The following is a 14951-nucleotide window of genomic DNA, read 5'->3' on the forward strand; positions in this document are numbered from 1 at the left end:
TTTTTGTTCTGGAGTTAAGAGAAGATACATCTCGCCGTGCTCCCAGGGCAACTATGTGCTTGTCTCCTAGCCAAGCTGGCTCCTCAGCCGTGGGGGGTCGCGGTCACGTTCCGGGATGCCCTGCCACGCCTCCAGAAGGGGCGTGGCCTTGAGTCCCCACCCATGCCCGGGGTGGGAGGACCTCCTTTTCAGCGTAGAAACAGAGGAAGCCTGGCGGGCGCCGCCAGCTGGGCTCCGCCCATCAGAGGCTCCAGCCCGCTCATTGGCTGGATCTGTGGTGACGTCGTGAGGTTCACAGACAGTACTCCCAGCGCCGGGCGCGCGGGAGGTATTGTACTTCACCCCTGCTTTGTTCCATCGTCTGCTCACCTGGCTCTGGGTGCGTCCTGGCGGTGCAACCCGGAGCGGGTGCCAGCAGCCGCTGCCGCCGCCATGGTGTCCCCGGTCACTGTGGTGAGTGCGCGAGCGCGCGAGCCGCGGCCGGAGCTCCCTGGGCCTGGGACGAGGCAGCGGCAAGCCGGGCCGCCGGGGGAGCCGAGGAAGCTAGTGCCCCTTCGAGGGAAGCGGCGGCTGTCACGGTCCCTTGCTGCTCACTCACGCAGCACCCCTCCTCCGCGCGCCCCCCGTCTGCCCGCGGGAGGGAGGAAAACATTGTGCACGTGACTCGGAAGCGTGACTTTGTTGATCCATGTGTGTCTGGAGCGGGTCTGCGGGTCTTGGCCTGGGACAGGACGCAGCAGGCTTCAGGGTTCTGCGTGGTGGGATCTCAGAGGAGCGTTCGAGAGGGTGTGTGTGTGTGGGTCGACCTCTTGGGAATCCTGCCCCAAGTTGTTTTCAAAGTCATCTTGTAGGCGCAAAGGGTGACGCTTCAGTCTAAGTGACGGTGGACTGCTCTCTATTGGCTTGACCTCCTTTTCAGACTGTTTCAACTCCAACCTTTGGCTTGGCTCCCCACTCTTGTAAGGCTGGCTTCTCTGTCATGATTTCATCACCTACTGCCGGTTTCTTCTAGAAAATATGGCCTTGAGTGAGGAAGGGAGAGCAAAGTTGATGTTTCCGAGGGCTGACAGGTGGTGCTGGGCATCCTCTGGGGTCTCCTCCTTTGACCATGCCCTCACCCTGTCTATCCCTGATAAGGAAGTTTCCATGGGAAGGGAGTGTCAACTCTGCTTTCATCTCTCACCTCTGGCAGAACAAGAGCAGGCTTATTCCCTGGACCCACTATATGTCTCTTCTCTAACCTTCCCCAGTTACATCAGGTACCTGGTAGCCTGGGAATCTGAGTGTGTACTTGGAGTCCTCCGGGAACAGCTTGCTCATCCAGCCAGAGTACTTTAGGTGAAGTTTGGGGTCTATTGGGAACTGCTCCAGTTCACCCTCAGAAACCCTGAGCTAGCAACCCAAGAGGAGGAGCTTGGGGAGACCATAGAACATCTGCAGACTCTCCTCCCCCAGCTCAGACTGTGCCTGCAGTGGCCTTGAGTAAAACCTTTCTTTAGCTGCCCTCCCCCTAGTCCAGCTGAGACCCAGTCAGCTGTGCCAACTTCCCTCTCTCAGTTCCCCATCTCCTCCCAGCCTGTCTGCTGGCTCCAGATCAGAAGCTGGGACAAGAAGCCCTCCCCACCCCCTTCCTGTCTCTGGTGCCTCAAGTTGTTCTTGTTCTCTGGGAAAAAAAAAATGACCAACACCCCCTAGCCCTGGAAATCTTTGGTGTTTCAAGCACTGTTTATTGCTCCCAACACAAATCTATTTCTCTTCCCAGCATCCCTAGCACCTCTTTGTCCTTGATGCCACCTTTAGTCTAACACAGGTGGAGTGGAAGCTGAGGGGCAGACTGGGCAGGACAGAAAGCCTGTGGAGTGGAAGTACTGTCACTTGCTTACATTCCTGGCACTCACCTGGTGTTGCCAGGGCTCTAAGCCTGAGTCCTGGCTCTAAAGCTGGGATCATGAGTTGGTCAGTCATTGTGTTTCTGTGGTTTCCCTCTGATATCACTCCAGTTCCACACAGCTGGGAGCTGATGCTGACTGGAAGGGGGGCTAAAAAGGAGGAAACCAGAAGGGAAAGCACTAGGTTGCATAAGGGAATATCCTAGTATTCACTGTTGGTCCAGTGAATGACTATTCTGGCCCAGTCCTAGGGTCAAGAGTGGAGGAGAGTGACAGGACAGGGGAGCCCTGGCCTGTCCTGGTAAATTGAGCCTTAGGGTGATAATGACTTCATTCAATCAGACTTCAGCTGGCTGAGTGGAGCTAGACAGGCTAGGTTTCTCTATCAGTTCTCCCTGTTCTGAGTGGTATAGGGCTAGTGTATGCACTGTAGCCTTGGGGAAAGGTGATGGGTTTTACATTCCACCATGGGCTTCTGGGCCCCTGACCTCTGAGTATTGCCCTTGTCTTGTCTCTTCCAGGTGAAGAGTGAGGGACCCAAACTGGTGCCCTTCTTTAAGGCCACCTGTGTGTATTTTGTGCTCTGGCTTCCCTCATCCAGCCCATCGTGGGTCAGTGCCCTTATTAAGTGCCTGCCCATCTTCTGCCTCTGGCTTTTCCTTCTGGCCCATGGCATCAGGTTCCTGCTGGTCCACCCCAGTGCCTCCCTCATCTTTGTGGGGCTCGTCTTCTCTGCTGTGGGTGATGCCTTCCTCATCTGGCAGGACCACGGCTACTTTGAGTATGGTCAGTAGTTGTAGGAGTTGCCTGGGAGGGTGCCTGGGGCTGGAGGAAAGAGGGTCCTGGGGTCGGGGTTGGGGAAGGCTTTGGAAGAGGGGATAGGGAGTTGGAAGGTTTTTGAGACTGGGGATTTTCGTCTTCTGTTGGAGGAGAACTAGTTCTCTAAGGGAGTATGTGAGAGGGTGAGCTTAAAACTTTACCCTCTTAGTCCCAGAGCAAAGCTGCTAGGTTATTCCTAGTCCCATTCTCTTGCACACAAGTACTCAGTCACCAAGCCTGCCTTTAGCATTCTTTATCCCCTCTCACTTCCAGGTCTCCTGATGTTTGCTGTGACACACATACTCTATGCCTCGGCCTTTGGCATGCGGCCACTGGCTCTCCGGACAGGTCTGGTGATTGGAGTGCTGTCAGGCCTGTGCTATGCTCTACTTTACCCAGGGCTGTCAGGTGCCTTCACCTACTTGGTAGGGGTCTATGTGGCCCTTATCAGCTTCATGGGCTGGAGAGCTATGGCAGGGTTGCGGCTGGTTGGGGCAGCCTGGCGATGGACGGAGCTGGCGGCTGGCAGCGGTGCACTGCTTTTCATCATCTCAGACCTGACCATCGCTCTCAACAAGTTCTGCTTTCCTGTGCCCTACTCTCGGGCACTCATCATGTCCACTTACTATGCTGCTCAGATGCTCATTGCCCTGTCTGCTGTCGAGAGCCGGGAGCCAGTGGAAGACTATAGACTGAGCAAGGCCAACTGAAGGGACTGGGGTCTGCTCACCTTTCTCCTGGGGCTGGGGCCCAGACTTTGGAAATGTGCAGGAGCTGGATCAGCAGGCACCTCCTGAGAAAGTGGCAGACTGGCTCGGTAAGCTGGAGGCACTCCCGGGAAAGCTGGTTGTCCAGGATGATGCTGAGAGCTCAAAGAGGCAGCCTCGTATCCTTCGCCTAAGTCAAAGTAGACCTCTTGCACCCCATCAGGGCTGTCAAAGCCCTCCTGGAAGGTGATGGTGCTTGTTGACGCCCCTTTTTTGCTAGATGGAAGAGTGTGACTATCTCTTATGCCTAGGACCAATGGCAATGCCAGGCTCATCCTCTCCCACTTTTTCTCTCCCAAGATGACCCAGGACCAGGGCTTGAAGCTCCTTCCCCAGGTTTCCTCTTGGGAAGATTGGTTGAAAGTGGAGTGTTGTTTTCCTTTGTCTAGCCTTGTTACTTCAAAAGTCTCAGTCTTCAAGTAGTGAATGGATGTCTATCTATGAGAACTTCCTTGGTCTGGAAATTTGAGGGTGCCAAGGTTTTAGATTGGTCCTGTTTCACAGGTTGAGCTCAGGCTTCAACCATCTCCCTCAGACTCTGTCCGCAAGGCTAAGGTAAACCATGCCAAAGGAAGGGGCTGGTCTCTAGCTGTATGTCTTTGTCCTGCTGTCTGTAACTGACTTAAAGGGATGGGCCTCAGAGAGCTCCTGAAGGGTGCTTAACCTAGCTCAGAGCTGGGGGCCCTACCCTAGCACACCAACAACAGTGCTTTCTACCTGCCCTGGGAGTGAGATCTAAATGACACTTTGGGGTCTTAAGACGTAAGGCACAGTCAATGCAAGGGGAGTAAGGCTGGGGTAACTCCACCCTCTACTGCCTATGTGAAAAATAAAATAAAATAAAACCCCAAGAGCCATTGTCTTCCTAATTTGTCTGCCTGTGTGGCGCATGCCTGTCCTGGACAAGGGGTGGAGGCATGGTGCCAGGAGCCTTGGTTGTCCTCACAGCCTGGGTCACAGTTGTCTTGGCATCTTGGCACCTAGCTGGTTCCCTGGCCGTGCTGACATTACTTGTTTCAGTGGGTGTCACTTCTCTGGTTTGTGTGTGTGTGTGTGTGTGTGTGTGTGTGTGTGTGTGTGTGTGTGTGTGTTTATATTCAAGAGGTTGGGGTGGGGTAGTGTCTTACCATTGCCCACATTTGTCCTTGAATAGTGCTCTGTGTATAGGTGCTTAGTAGTGTTGGTAACCCTTAGCTATGCAGTTGCTGCATTACCCTCTCCCCATCCCCAGCCCAGACCAGTTGCTTCTCTAAATGGTGCAGACTTCTATTCTACTGCCTCCTCCTTGGACTCTGGGTTTAGTTGAGCAGCTGGGAGCAATGGCATTAGATTACCCGGTGCTTACTTTAGACCTGAAGACTCAGTAGAATATTGTTCTGCCTTACTCCAGGGGCATTTGGATTTTAACAGGCAGTGCTTAGTCCTGAAGCAGAAAGGGTCAATAGTGAATATGCCATTGACATGTTTGCTGTACCTTTGGGGGAATATAATACAGGAGATTCAAACCTCATGAGTGTTAGATGAATGTATAACTTTCTAAATTTTGGTGCTGGGGATCAAACCCAAGGCATTTCATGTGCTAAAATTATGCTCTACCATTATGAGCTGTTAAGCTAGACCCAAACTAAATATTTTACAGATACCTCTCATGGAACAGAAAGCAAAGAAGTAGGGAGGTGTGTGGGGGCGGAGCAGGGCTCAGGGCTCCATCATTTTTCAAGTTTAAAATTCTTCCAGGAAGTAGTCTATTATCATCAACCATGTTTAAAATCAGTAAACTGCATGAACAGTTCCATCCTGCTTTGATGGCAGGAGTCTGGATACTTAGGGAGCAAGGCCCTGATCCATTTAAACTTTAGGATGCTGAACCCAGACCTCTGTAATGTGAAGAAATGAGAGGGAGCAGGATGGGAGGAGGAGGAAGTCAGCAGAATTTGTCCTGTGTGCTGAGGGGAGGGTGAGTGAGTGTGAAGAAGGAAGGGAAGCCCCAAGGTGACTTCATGTGTGTGGGTTGGCTGTGTTCATCCCCAGAGTTCCTGTTGTACTCCATTCTCAGGAGCAGGGACAGTGAGCTCAGTGAGTGTCTTGTTCTGAACCTTCACCACATACTTAAGGTGACACGTCTGTCAGTCTGTTTGTCAGTCCGTCCGGGAAGGCAGACTGGCCCAAAAGCCCCACACCACAGCTGATGCTGATGCCTCCAGGCTGGAGCTTGCATGAGGTGCTCCTCCTTCTGAAGATTCTCAGTGATCAGTGCTTGGGCTTAACTTGCCATCTTTGAAAAATCAAAGCAGATATTTATTAGTGCTCATGAAGATCTGAAATTGCTGGATTTAAAGTCACTAAAGAGGAACTGAGAACTGGTCCCCGTGCCTTCCAAGCTGTATTAACTGTGTATGAGTTCAAAAGCTGCCACCAGTCATACTTGTTTTTTTCCAGGAATTGTGTCAGGTGCTTCCTCATAACCCAGTAGGTGAGGAAACAGAAAGGTGGCTAGGCAGTGGTGGCATCAGGGCCCCAATATGTATTCCTAATACCAACTAGAGTGACTGCCAGGAATCTCTGGTTGTGGAATGGAAGCTGGCTCTTCTACCTCCATCACCCATGCCCTCCTTGCTTAGTTCTGACACATTTCAGTCTCTGTTCTGGAAGCATTATCTTCTTAGTGCCAGACACCTGGTTGAGCACTTGAGAGACAGAGCAATGGGATACCACCATCTTTCCCCCTAAGGAAAGACATTTCTAACTGGCTGAATAAAGATCTGTAGCCATGGAGACCACAACTATGGAGGGGCATTACCATAGAGCAAGAAGCTGGAGAGATAGGGAACAGGGTGCCTGGCCTGCTAGAATGTTAACATGAGGATTAGGAGAAGCTGGGAGGAATTTGAACAACATAGCATGGCAGGTTGGCTTCACTTTGGAAGGGTCCCACTGCTAGCCATGTAGCCATGAAGGCAGCAGACTGGATGACAACGAGTAAAGTATCTCCTCAAACGTGTACATCACAAGCAAAAGCAAGGCAGGCATATGTGAGAAGAGTGGTCCCCTTTATGCTTCCGTGTGTTTGAGCTTCTCATTGGTTCTTACCCTAGAACAGTGATTTTCAACATTGATACATATCAAAAATCACTCGGGAAAATTTGTAAGTGTACAGATTTCTCCCAGAACCCTGCTGGATAAATTGTGATGGGTCAGTCTGGTTTAAACCTGGTGAACAGTATCTTTTTGAAAGGTGTGTCTCAGTCCATCAATGTGTGCTGTCACAGTTTAGCAAGGGATCATGAATTCTCCACATCTACAGGGGCCAGGAACATTATATATGACATTGATAAGATGGGAGAATATTTGTACCATTTGATAGCAGATCAAATAAAAAACGGCTCTATTCAATTGCTGGAATGGGCCCCTGCCCTTGGCCAGGATGGATGTGCTCTCCCTCCATGCCTGGTAGTATTCTCATCATAGACAGTAGCGTGCAGCTGCTATGGTCCTTGCCTAGCTCATGATTTAGCAGCATGCAGTATTCATGGCTGTCCTTTAGTGTGCAGGTGGGGATGACCAAGGTACACACATTGCTGGTGAAGTGCCAGAACTTAGAATTGACAGTGATGTTGACATCACCCTTGTAGATAGTCACCACGACCCATGGGTTCCCAAGGAAGGTGCCAGTCATGGGGTAGTCCTGGCCACAGAGCACAGTGGATCAGAAAGCAGGTTGCATGGTGCCAGTCCTGCTGATAGGATTTCAGCTTGGTGCTCAGAGCCACACTGCATAGGTGGGATGGGCAGCTGTGAGTCATCCTCATCTTAAAGCTCAGAAGATACCCAGGAAGATGTGGGTCATATTCTCAGGTGCTAGCAATTATGGGAGCTTCAACTGTGTACTCTTCTTTGCCTCCTCCCTCTCTCCCTCCTTCCCTCCCTCCTTCCCTCCTTCCCTCCCTCCCTCTCTCTTTTTCTCCCTCTTTCCTTCCTTCTTTGAGATGGCCTCACTATACAGCCTGGCCTTGAGCTTGTTTAGATCAGGCTGGCCTCAAAATCACAGAAATCTACCCACGTCTGTCTCCCAAATGCTGGGAGTAAAGGTATGTGCCACCACATGCACACAGTTCTTAAGGGCTTTTGTACACTCACAGTGCCCCTCTCCACTCCAGCCTCATAGATTTTTATGTTTTCCTAGACTGAGGGAATCTACATGCCTTCTCCATACCTGCTTCTTGGATCCTGGTATTCTCATTTCCTTACCCTGGCATGGATCTCTTCCTCCAGGCTTCCCCTATGTCAAGTCAGCCTTTAGGTTCTCCTCTTTGTCCCATTTAGCCTTCAATTCCAGTTTCCTGATGTTATCTCTATCCCTGCAGACTGTTTACCACTGTTTTTCCAGAGTCCTAGCCCTCACCCCCACCCTCCTTCCCTCTATAGCAGTCTTCAAATTGGCTCTGTAATCTTCCTCTCCCTCACTATTATCTAGGCCCCAAAGGGTACCTTCCCATCTCTGTATCAGTCACATCTCTGAAAGCACCCACAAGATAAAATCTCTGTTGAGTTTCTCAAAGCACTCTAAGTGATGACCCATCTCTGTGGTTCTCCGATCTCAACTCTTGGGTACCCTTAATGACTCTTCACTATCAGGGCTTCCTGAGCAGGCCTCCAGTCCTATATTCACTCTGGTCCTATTGACAAGCGGTGGGTCACTGTTACCCATTTCATTTTGAACCACTAGTCTGAAGTAGCATGTCCTGCTGTGTCACCATGCACTTGTTGCTGAAGACATTCTTAGCAGCGTGAACCAGGTGTGGGCTGCTCTCATCCCTCTTCAGGTGACATAGTGTGCATCACCATCTTCCTGGACATCAGGGTTATGGTTCCAGGTCAGAGTCACTGTGTTGGGGGCCTTTTCAAACAGCTACTGGTTTGTAGGAGGTCTGGAGAAATCCCAAAGAATTGGAAGTCTGGGGACAGAAGTTGTGCCTTCGCCCTCCCCTCCCCTCCCACCTGTTCAGCCTGTTGGAAGATGGAACCACACACTTTCCTTCAGTGAGTGGTAGACAGCAGATGTCCTAGAGTCAGAAAAACTTGATTGTGAAGTGTCACCTTGCCATTTAATAGATTGTGACCTTTGGCAATTTACATCTCTTTTATGATACCCATTGACTCATTTGCAAAAGAAAGACTAACAGTGGCTGCCTATTTTACAGGATTAAGGGATAAGGAGGCCACCATGTAGTTAATATTCAATAAAGGTTCATTGTTTTCTGTTCCTGTTGTTTAAAGCTTCCAGTCCTCTGTGAAGAGGTCACTCCAATTTTTAGTAGATTTCTCTGCATTGGTATCTCCTGCCCTTCACCCCTTCTCCACTTCTTTCCCAGCAGATTGTACTTTGCTTTTACCTCATATCTCATCAGATATGACCAACCACAGACTCTGAAACAAGGGCTGTGCCATAGGTCAATGTCTCCAGGGCTCCAGGACTCAGAGATAAAACAACCCCCCCCCCCAAAAAAAAAAAACCTATCAATCAAAGGCTGATAAAAGCCTGCTTTCTGGTGTCAAAGTAGGCCCCATTGCCCACTCACCAAAAAGGTTGTGTCTTAATTTAAGAAGTGGCAGTGGAGAGCTACATTTTGTAGTGTGTGCAAGGACAGCTGCAGAAGGCCTCTGCCACTACCTGCACCTGCCATAAGCACACATGGAAAGTATGTGATGATAACTTCCAGAAGCCCCTGCCTACTGCCTGTACCTACCACATACAACCCCTTTTGTGGCTCTGGTACAAGGCATACAAAGACTGAAACACTGGGAAACATTTACTTTTTCATTTGGTCTCCTAGAAGGTAAGATCTTGGAAGGCAAGTCCTGCATCTTATTTTTTTTCTATGTTCCTTACCCCTCCAATGGCACACAGAGATACTAATTTGGCACAGTGTTTGTTTTGTATTTTTTCAAGGAAGGGGATCCCAGAGATTACCCTTGACTTTGTCTAGGCATAAGAAGTATGGATGAGTTTTTCTTAATCAGAACATTACCACATCTTTCTCTTGGGATGAAGCCTCAGAGAAAAGGTTTGGAGCTGGGGTGTTGGCCCTGAACCTATAGTTCTGTGTCTTCACCTGGTAGTGGTGTGGCACGGGTACTCATTTAGCTCTACAGGGTCTCCAACCCCAGCTTCACTGACATCTTGGATATGGAAGAAGTACTTCTGTCTCTTGGTGAAGATCCCTTCTGTGTAGCAGGTATCTGAGATGGAATCTTCCATGCACTTACTCCACTCCTTGCTGCCTTCATCTCAGGGATGTTGCTGGGGGCTGGAGAGATGGCTCAGTGGTTCAATTCCCAGCACCCACATGGCAGCTGACAGCTACCTGTAACTCCAATTCCATAGCTCCAGTTCCAGGGAATCTGACACCCTCAAACAGACATATATTCAGGGAAAGCAAAGATGCACATAAATTAAAAATAAACAATGAAAAACAGGATGTCCCTGATGGTGGATCCCTGAAACATGCTCACACCAGTCAAGAGAGATGCTTGAGTTAGAGGAATCAGACATGTTTAGACTCTCTACCAGGCCTGGAGTTTCTAGGGTAACATTCAGTTGGTCCCCAAATTTCGTCTATATCAACTCCATGCCTAGTTCCCACATTCAGTATGCTTGAATCCTAGTTTTAATTTCTACAGCAGTCCCCAAAGCAAGCACCCTTAATATATAAACTTGATTACTAACAATGTGTCAGTTTAATTATTTTACCAATACAGTAGTTTCAACATCCTCAAAACTCAACACACCCTGCACATTCAACCTTCCTATATTCCAAACCCAGATCTAATCTAGCCATTTCTACCACATCCACATTTTCTCTATCCATTCTTCAGTTGAGGGGCATCTAGGTTGCTTCCAGTTTCTGGCTATTACAAACAATGCTGCTATGAACATGGTTGAACATATGTCCTTGTTGTAAGGACATGCAGTATTTGGGTATATACCTAAGAGAGGAATGGCTGGATCTTGAGGTAGGTTGATTCCCATTTTTCTGAGCAACCACCATACTGCTTTCCAAAGTGGTCTTACAAGTTCACACTCCCACCAGCAATGGAGGAGTGTTCCTTCTTCTCCGCATCCTCTCCAGCATAGGTTGTCATTGGTATTTTTGATTTTAGCCATTCTGACAGGTGTGAGGTGGTATCTCAGAGTTGTTTTGAGTTGCATTTCTCTGATGGCCAAGGATTTTGAGCACTTTCTTAAGTGTCTTTCAGCCATTTCAGATTCCTCTGTTGAAAAATCTCTGTTTAGTTCTGCACCCCACTTTTTAATTTCATTGTATGGTGTTTTGGTGGCTAGCTTCTTGAGCTCCTTGTATATTTTGGAAATCAGTCCTCTGTCAGATGTGGGGCTGGTGAAGATCTTTTCCCATTCTGTGGGTGGTCGTTTTGTCTTACTGACTGTGTCCTTTGCCTTACAGAAGCTTCTCAGTTTCAGGAGGTCCCATTTATTGATTGCAGACCTCAGTGTCTGTGCTTCTGGCGTGATGTTCAGGAAGTGGTCTCCTGTGCCAATTTGTTCAAGGGTTATTCCCACTTTCTCTTCTAGGAGATTCAGTGTGGCTGGGTTTATGGAGAGATCTTTGATCCATTTGCACTTAAGTTTCGTGCATGGTGACAGGTATGGATCAATCTGCAATTTTCTGCATGTTCGAATCCAATTGTGCCAGCACCATTTGTTGAAGATGCTATCTTTTTTCCATTGTATGGATTTAGCACCTTTGTCAAAAATAAGGTGTTCGTAGGTGCGTGGGTTAATATCTGGGTCTTCAATTCGATTCCATTGGTCTATCTGTCTATTCTTGTGCCAATACCAAGCTGTTTTCAGAACTATGGCTCTATAGTAGAGCTTGAAGTCAGGGATGGTGATGCCTCCAGAAGATCTTTTATTGTAAAGAGTTGTTTTGGCTATCCTGGGTTTTTTATTTTTCCATATAAAGTTGAGTATTGTTCTTTCAATGTCTGTGAAAAACTGTGTTGGGATTTTGATGGGGATTGCATTGAATCTGTAGATTGCTTTTGGTAGGATTGCCATTTTTACTATATTAATTCTGCCTATCCAAGAGCATGGGAGATCTTTCCACTTTCTGGTATCTTCTTTAATTTCTTTCTTTAGAGTCTCAAAGTTCTTATTGTATAGGTCTTTCACTTTTTTGGTTAGTGTTACCCCCCAGGTATTTTATGTTGCTTGTGGATATTGTGAAAGGTGATGATTCCATGATTTCTTTCTCATTGAGTTTATCATCTGTATACAGTAGGGCTACAGAGTTTTTTGAGTTAATTTTGTATCCTGCTACCTTGCTGAAGGTGTTTATCAGCTGTAGGAGTTTCCTGGTAGAGTTTTTCGGGTCACTTATGTAGACTATCATGTCATCAGCAAATAGTGAAAGTTTGACTTCGTTCTTTCCAATTTGTATCCCTTTGATCCCCTGTTCTTGTCTTATTGCTCTAGCTAGAACTTCAAGTACAATATTGAAGAGATATGGAGAGAGTGGACATCCTTGTCTTGTTCCTGATTTTAGAGGAAACGCTTCGAGTTTCTCTCCATTTAGTTTGATGTTGGCTCTTGGTTTGGTGTATATTGAGTTTATCATGTTTAGATATGTACCTGTTATTCCTGTTCTCTCCAAGATCTTTATCATGAAGGGATGTTGGATTTTGTCAAAGGCTTTTTCAGCATCTAGTGAGATGATCATGTGGTTTTTCTTTTTCAGTTTGTTTATATGGTGGATTACATTGATGGTTTTTCGTATGTTGAACCATCCTTGCATCCCTGGGATGAAGCCTACTTGATCGTGGTGGATGATTTTTCTGATATGTTCTTGGATTCGATTAGCCAATATTTTATTGAGTATTTTAGCATCAATGTTCATGAGGGATATCGGTCTGTAGTTCTCTTTATTAGTCTTATCTTTGTGTGGCTTGGGTATCAAGGTGATTGTAGCCTCGTAGAAAGAGTTTGGCAATATTCCATCTGCTTCTATTGTGCGGAATAGTTTGAGGAGTACTGGTGTCAGCTCTTGTTTGAATTTCTGGTAGAATTCTGCAGTGAAGCCATCTGGTCCTGGGCTTTTTTTGGTTGGGAGGCTTTTGATGACTGTTTCTATTTCATTTGAGGTTATGGGTTGATTTAAACTGTTTATCTGATCTTGATTTAATTTTGGTAAGTGATATTTATCCAGGAAACTGTCCATTTCCATTAGATTTTTGAATTTTGTGGAGTACAGATTTTCAAAGTATGACCTAAAGATTCTCTGGATTTCCACAGTGTCCGTTGTTATTTCCCCCTTTTCGTTTCTGATTTTGTTAATTAGCATGCTCTCTCTCTGCCTTTTGGTTAGTTTGGCTAGAGGTTTGTCTATCTTGTTGATCTTCTCAAAGAACCAACTCTTTGTTTCATTGATTCTTTGTAATGTTTTCCTAGTTTCTACTTTATTGATTTCAGCTCTCAGGTTGATTATTTCCTGGCGTCTACTCCTCCTTGGTGAGTTTGCTTCTTTTTGCTCTAGTGCTTTCAGTTGTTCTGTCAGTTCTCTGATGTGACTTTTCTCTAGTTTCTTCATGTGGGCACTTAGTGCTATGAACTTCCCTCTTAGCACTGCTTTCAGAGTGTCCCATAAGTTTGGGTATGTTGTGTCTGCATTCTCATTAGATTCTAGGAAGTCTTTAATTTGTTTTTTTATTTCTTCCTCAACCCAGGAATGGTGCAATTGGGTGTTATTCATTTTCCAAAAGTTTGCAGGTTTTCTGCCATTTGTATTGTTGCTGAATTCTAGCTTTAATGCATGGTGGTCTGATAAGATACAGGGGGTTATTTCAATTATTTTGTAACTATGGAGGTTTGCTTTGTTGCCTACTATGTGGTCAATTTTAGAGAAGGTGCCATGTGGTGCTGAGAAGAAGGTATATTCTTTTGAGTTTGGATGGAATGCTCTATAGATATCCGTTAACCCCAGTTGGGTCATAACTTCTTTCAGGTCCTTTGTTTCTTTGTTAAGTTTCTGTCTGGTGGTCCTGTCTAGTGGCATAAGGGGAGTGTTGAAGTCTCCTACTATAAGTGTGTGTGGTTTTATGTGTGGTTTGAGCTTTAGTAATGTTTCTTTCACAAATGTGGGTGCCTTCGTATTTGGAGCATAGATGTTCAGGATTGAGATTTCATCTTGATGGACTTTTCCTGTGATGAGTATGAAATGCCCTTCTTCATCTCTTTTGATTGATTTTAGTTTAAAGTCCAATTTGTTAGATATTAGGATTGCTACACCGGCTTGTTTCTTGAGGCCATTTGATTGGAAAATCTTTTCCCATCCTTTTACTCTGAGGTATCGCCTGTCTTTGAAGTTGAGGTGTGTTTCTTGTAAACAGCAGAAGGATGGATTCTGTCTTCGTATCCATTCTGTTAACCTATATCTTTTTATGGGTAAGTTAAGACCATTGACATTTAGGGATATTAATGTCCATTGTTCGTTGGTTCTTGTTTGTTTTGGATTTATTTTTGGTGGTATCATTGTGTGTGGTTTTTGCCCTCCTGCTTCTTTTTGTGTTTGGCAAAATTAGATTATCTATTGCCTGTGTTTTTGTGCATGTAGTTATGTTCCTTGGGTTGGAGTTTTCCTTCCAGAACCTTCTGTAGTGCTGGATTTGTGGATATGTATTGTTTAAATCTGTTTTTGTCATGGAATATCTTGTTTTCTCCATCTATAATGATTGAAAGTTTTGCTGGGTACAGTAGTCTGGGTTGACATCCATGCTCCCTTAGTGCTTGTAGGGTATCTATCCAAGACCTTCTGGCTTTCAGAGTTTCCATTGAGAAGTCGGGTGTGATTCTAATTGGTTTGCCTTTATATGTTACTTGGCCTTTTTCCTTTGCAGCTCTTAATATTTTCTCTTTATTCTGTAGATTTGGAGTTTTGATTATTATGTGTCGGGGGGACTTCTTTTTGTGGTCCAGTCTGTTTGGTGTCCTATAAGCTTCTTGTACTTTCATAGGCATATCTTTCTGTAGGTTGGGGAAGTTTTCTTCTATGATTTTGTTGAATATGTTTTCTGTACCTTTGAGCAGTGTTTCTTCACCTTCTTCTATACCTATTATTCTTAGGTTTGGTCTTTTCACGGTGTCCCATATTTCCTGGATATTTTGTGTTAGGGATTTGTTGGACTTGAGGTTTTCTTTGGTTGATGAATGTATATCCTCTAGCGAGTCTTCAATAGCTGAGATTCTCTCTTCTGTCTCTTGGATTCTATTAGTTATACTCACGTCTTTAGATCCTGATCGTTTATCCAGTCTTTCCATTTCCAGCATCGCCTCATTCTGTGTTTTCTTTATTGTGTCTAATTCAGCTTTCATGCTTTGAACTGTTTCAAGCGCTTCCTTCACTTGTTTGGTTGTTTTATTTTGGGTTTCTTTAGCTTCTTTAAGAGATTTGTTTATTTCTTG

The 14951-nt window shown here is 46.3% G+C and overlaps 1 protein-coding gene across 1 annotated transcript; it reads left to right on the forward strand.

The window, feature by feature from the left end:
- The first annotated feature begins 278 nt into the window (after positions 1–278).
- Tmem86a (transmembrane protein 86A) lies at positions 279–4328 on the forward strand. Its single transcript, XM_027410482.2, has 3 exons — positions 279–453; positions 2411–2675; positions 2982–4328. The coding sequence occupies exons 1-3, from the start codon at positions 433–435 to the stop codon at positions 3416–3418; spliced, it is 723 nt and encodes a 240-aa protein (XP_027266283.2). The 5' UTR covers positions 279–432; the 3' UTR covers positions 3419–4328.
- Positions 4329–14951: the final 10623 nt, after the last annotated feature.

This window comes from Cricetulus griseus, chromosome 3 (genome assembly GCF_003668045.3).
Source record: "Cricetulus griseus strain 17A/GY chromosome 3, alternate assembly CriGri-PICRH-1.0, whole genome shotgun sequence".
Lineage (NCBI taxonomy): Eukaryota > Metazoa > Chordata > Mammalia > Rodentia > Cricetidae > Cricetulus > Cricetulus griseus.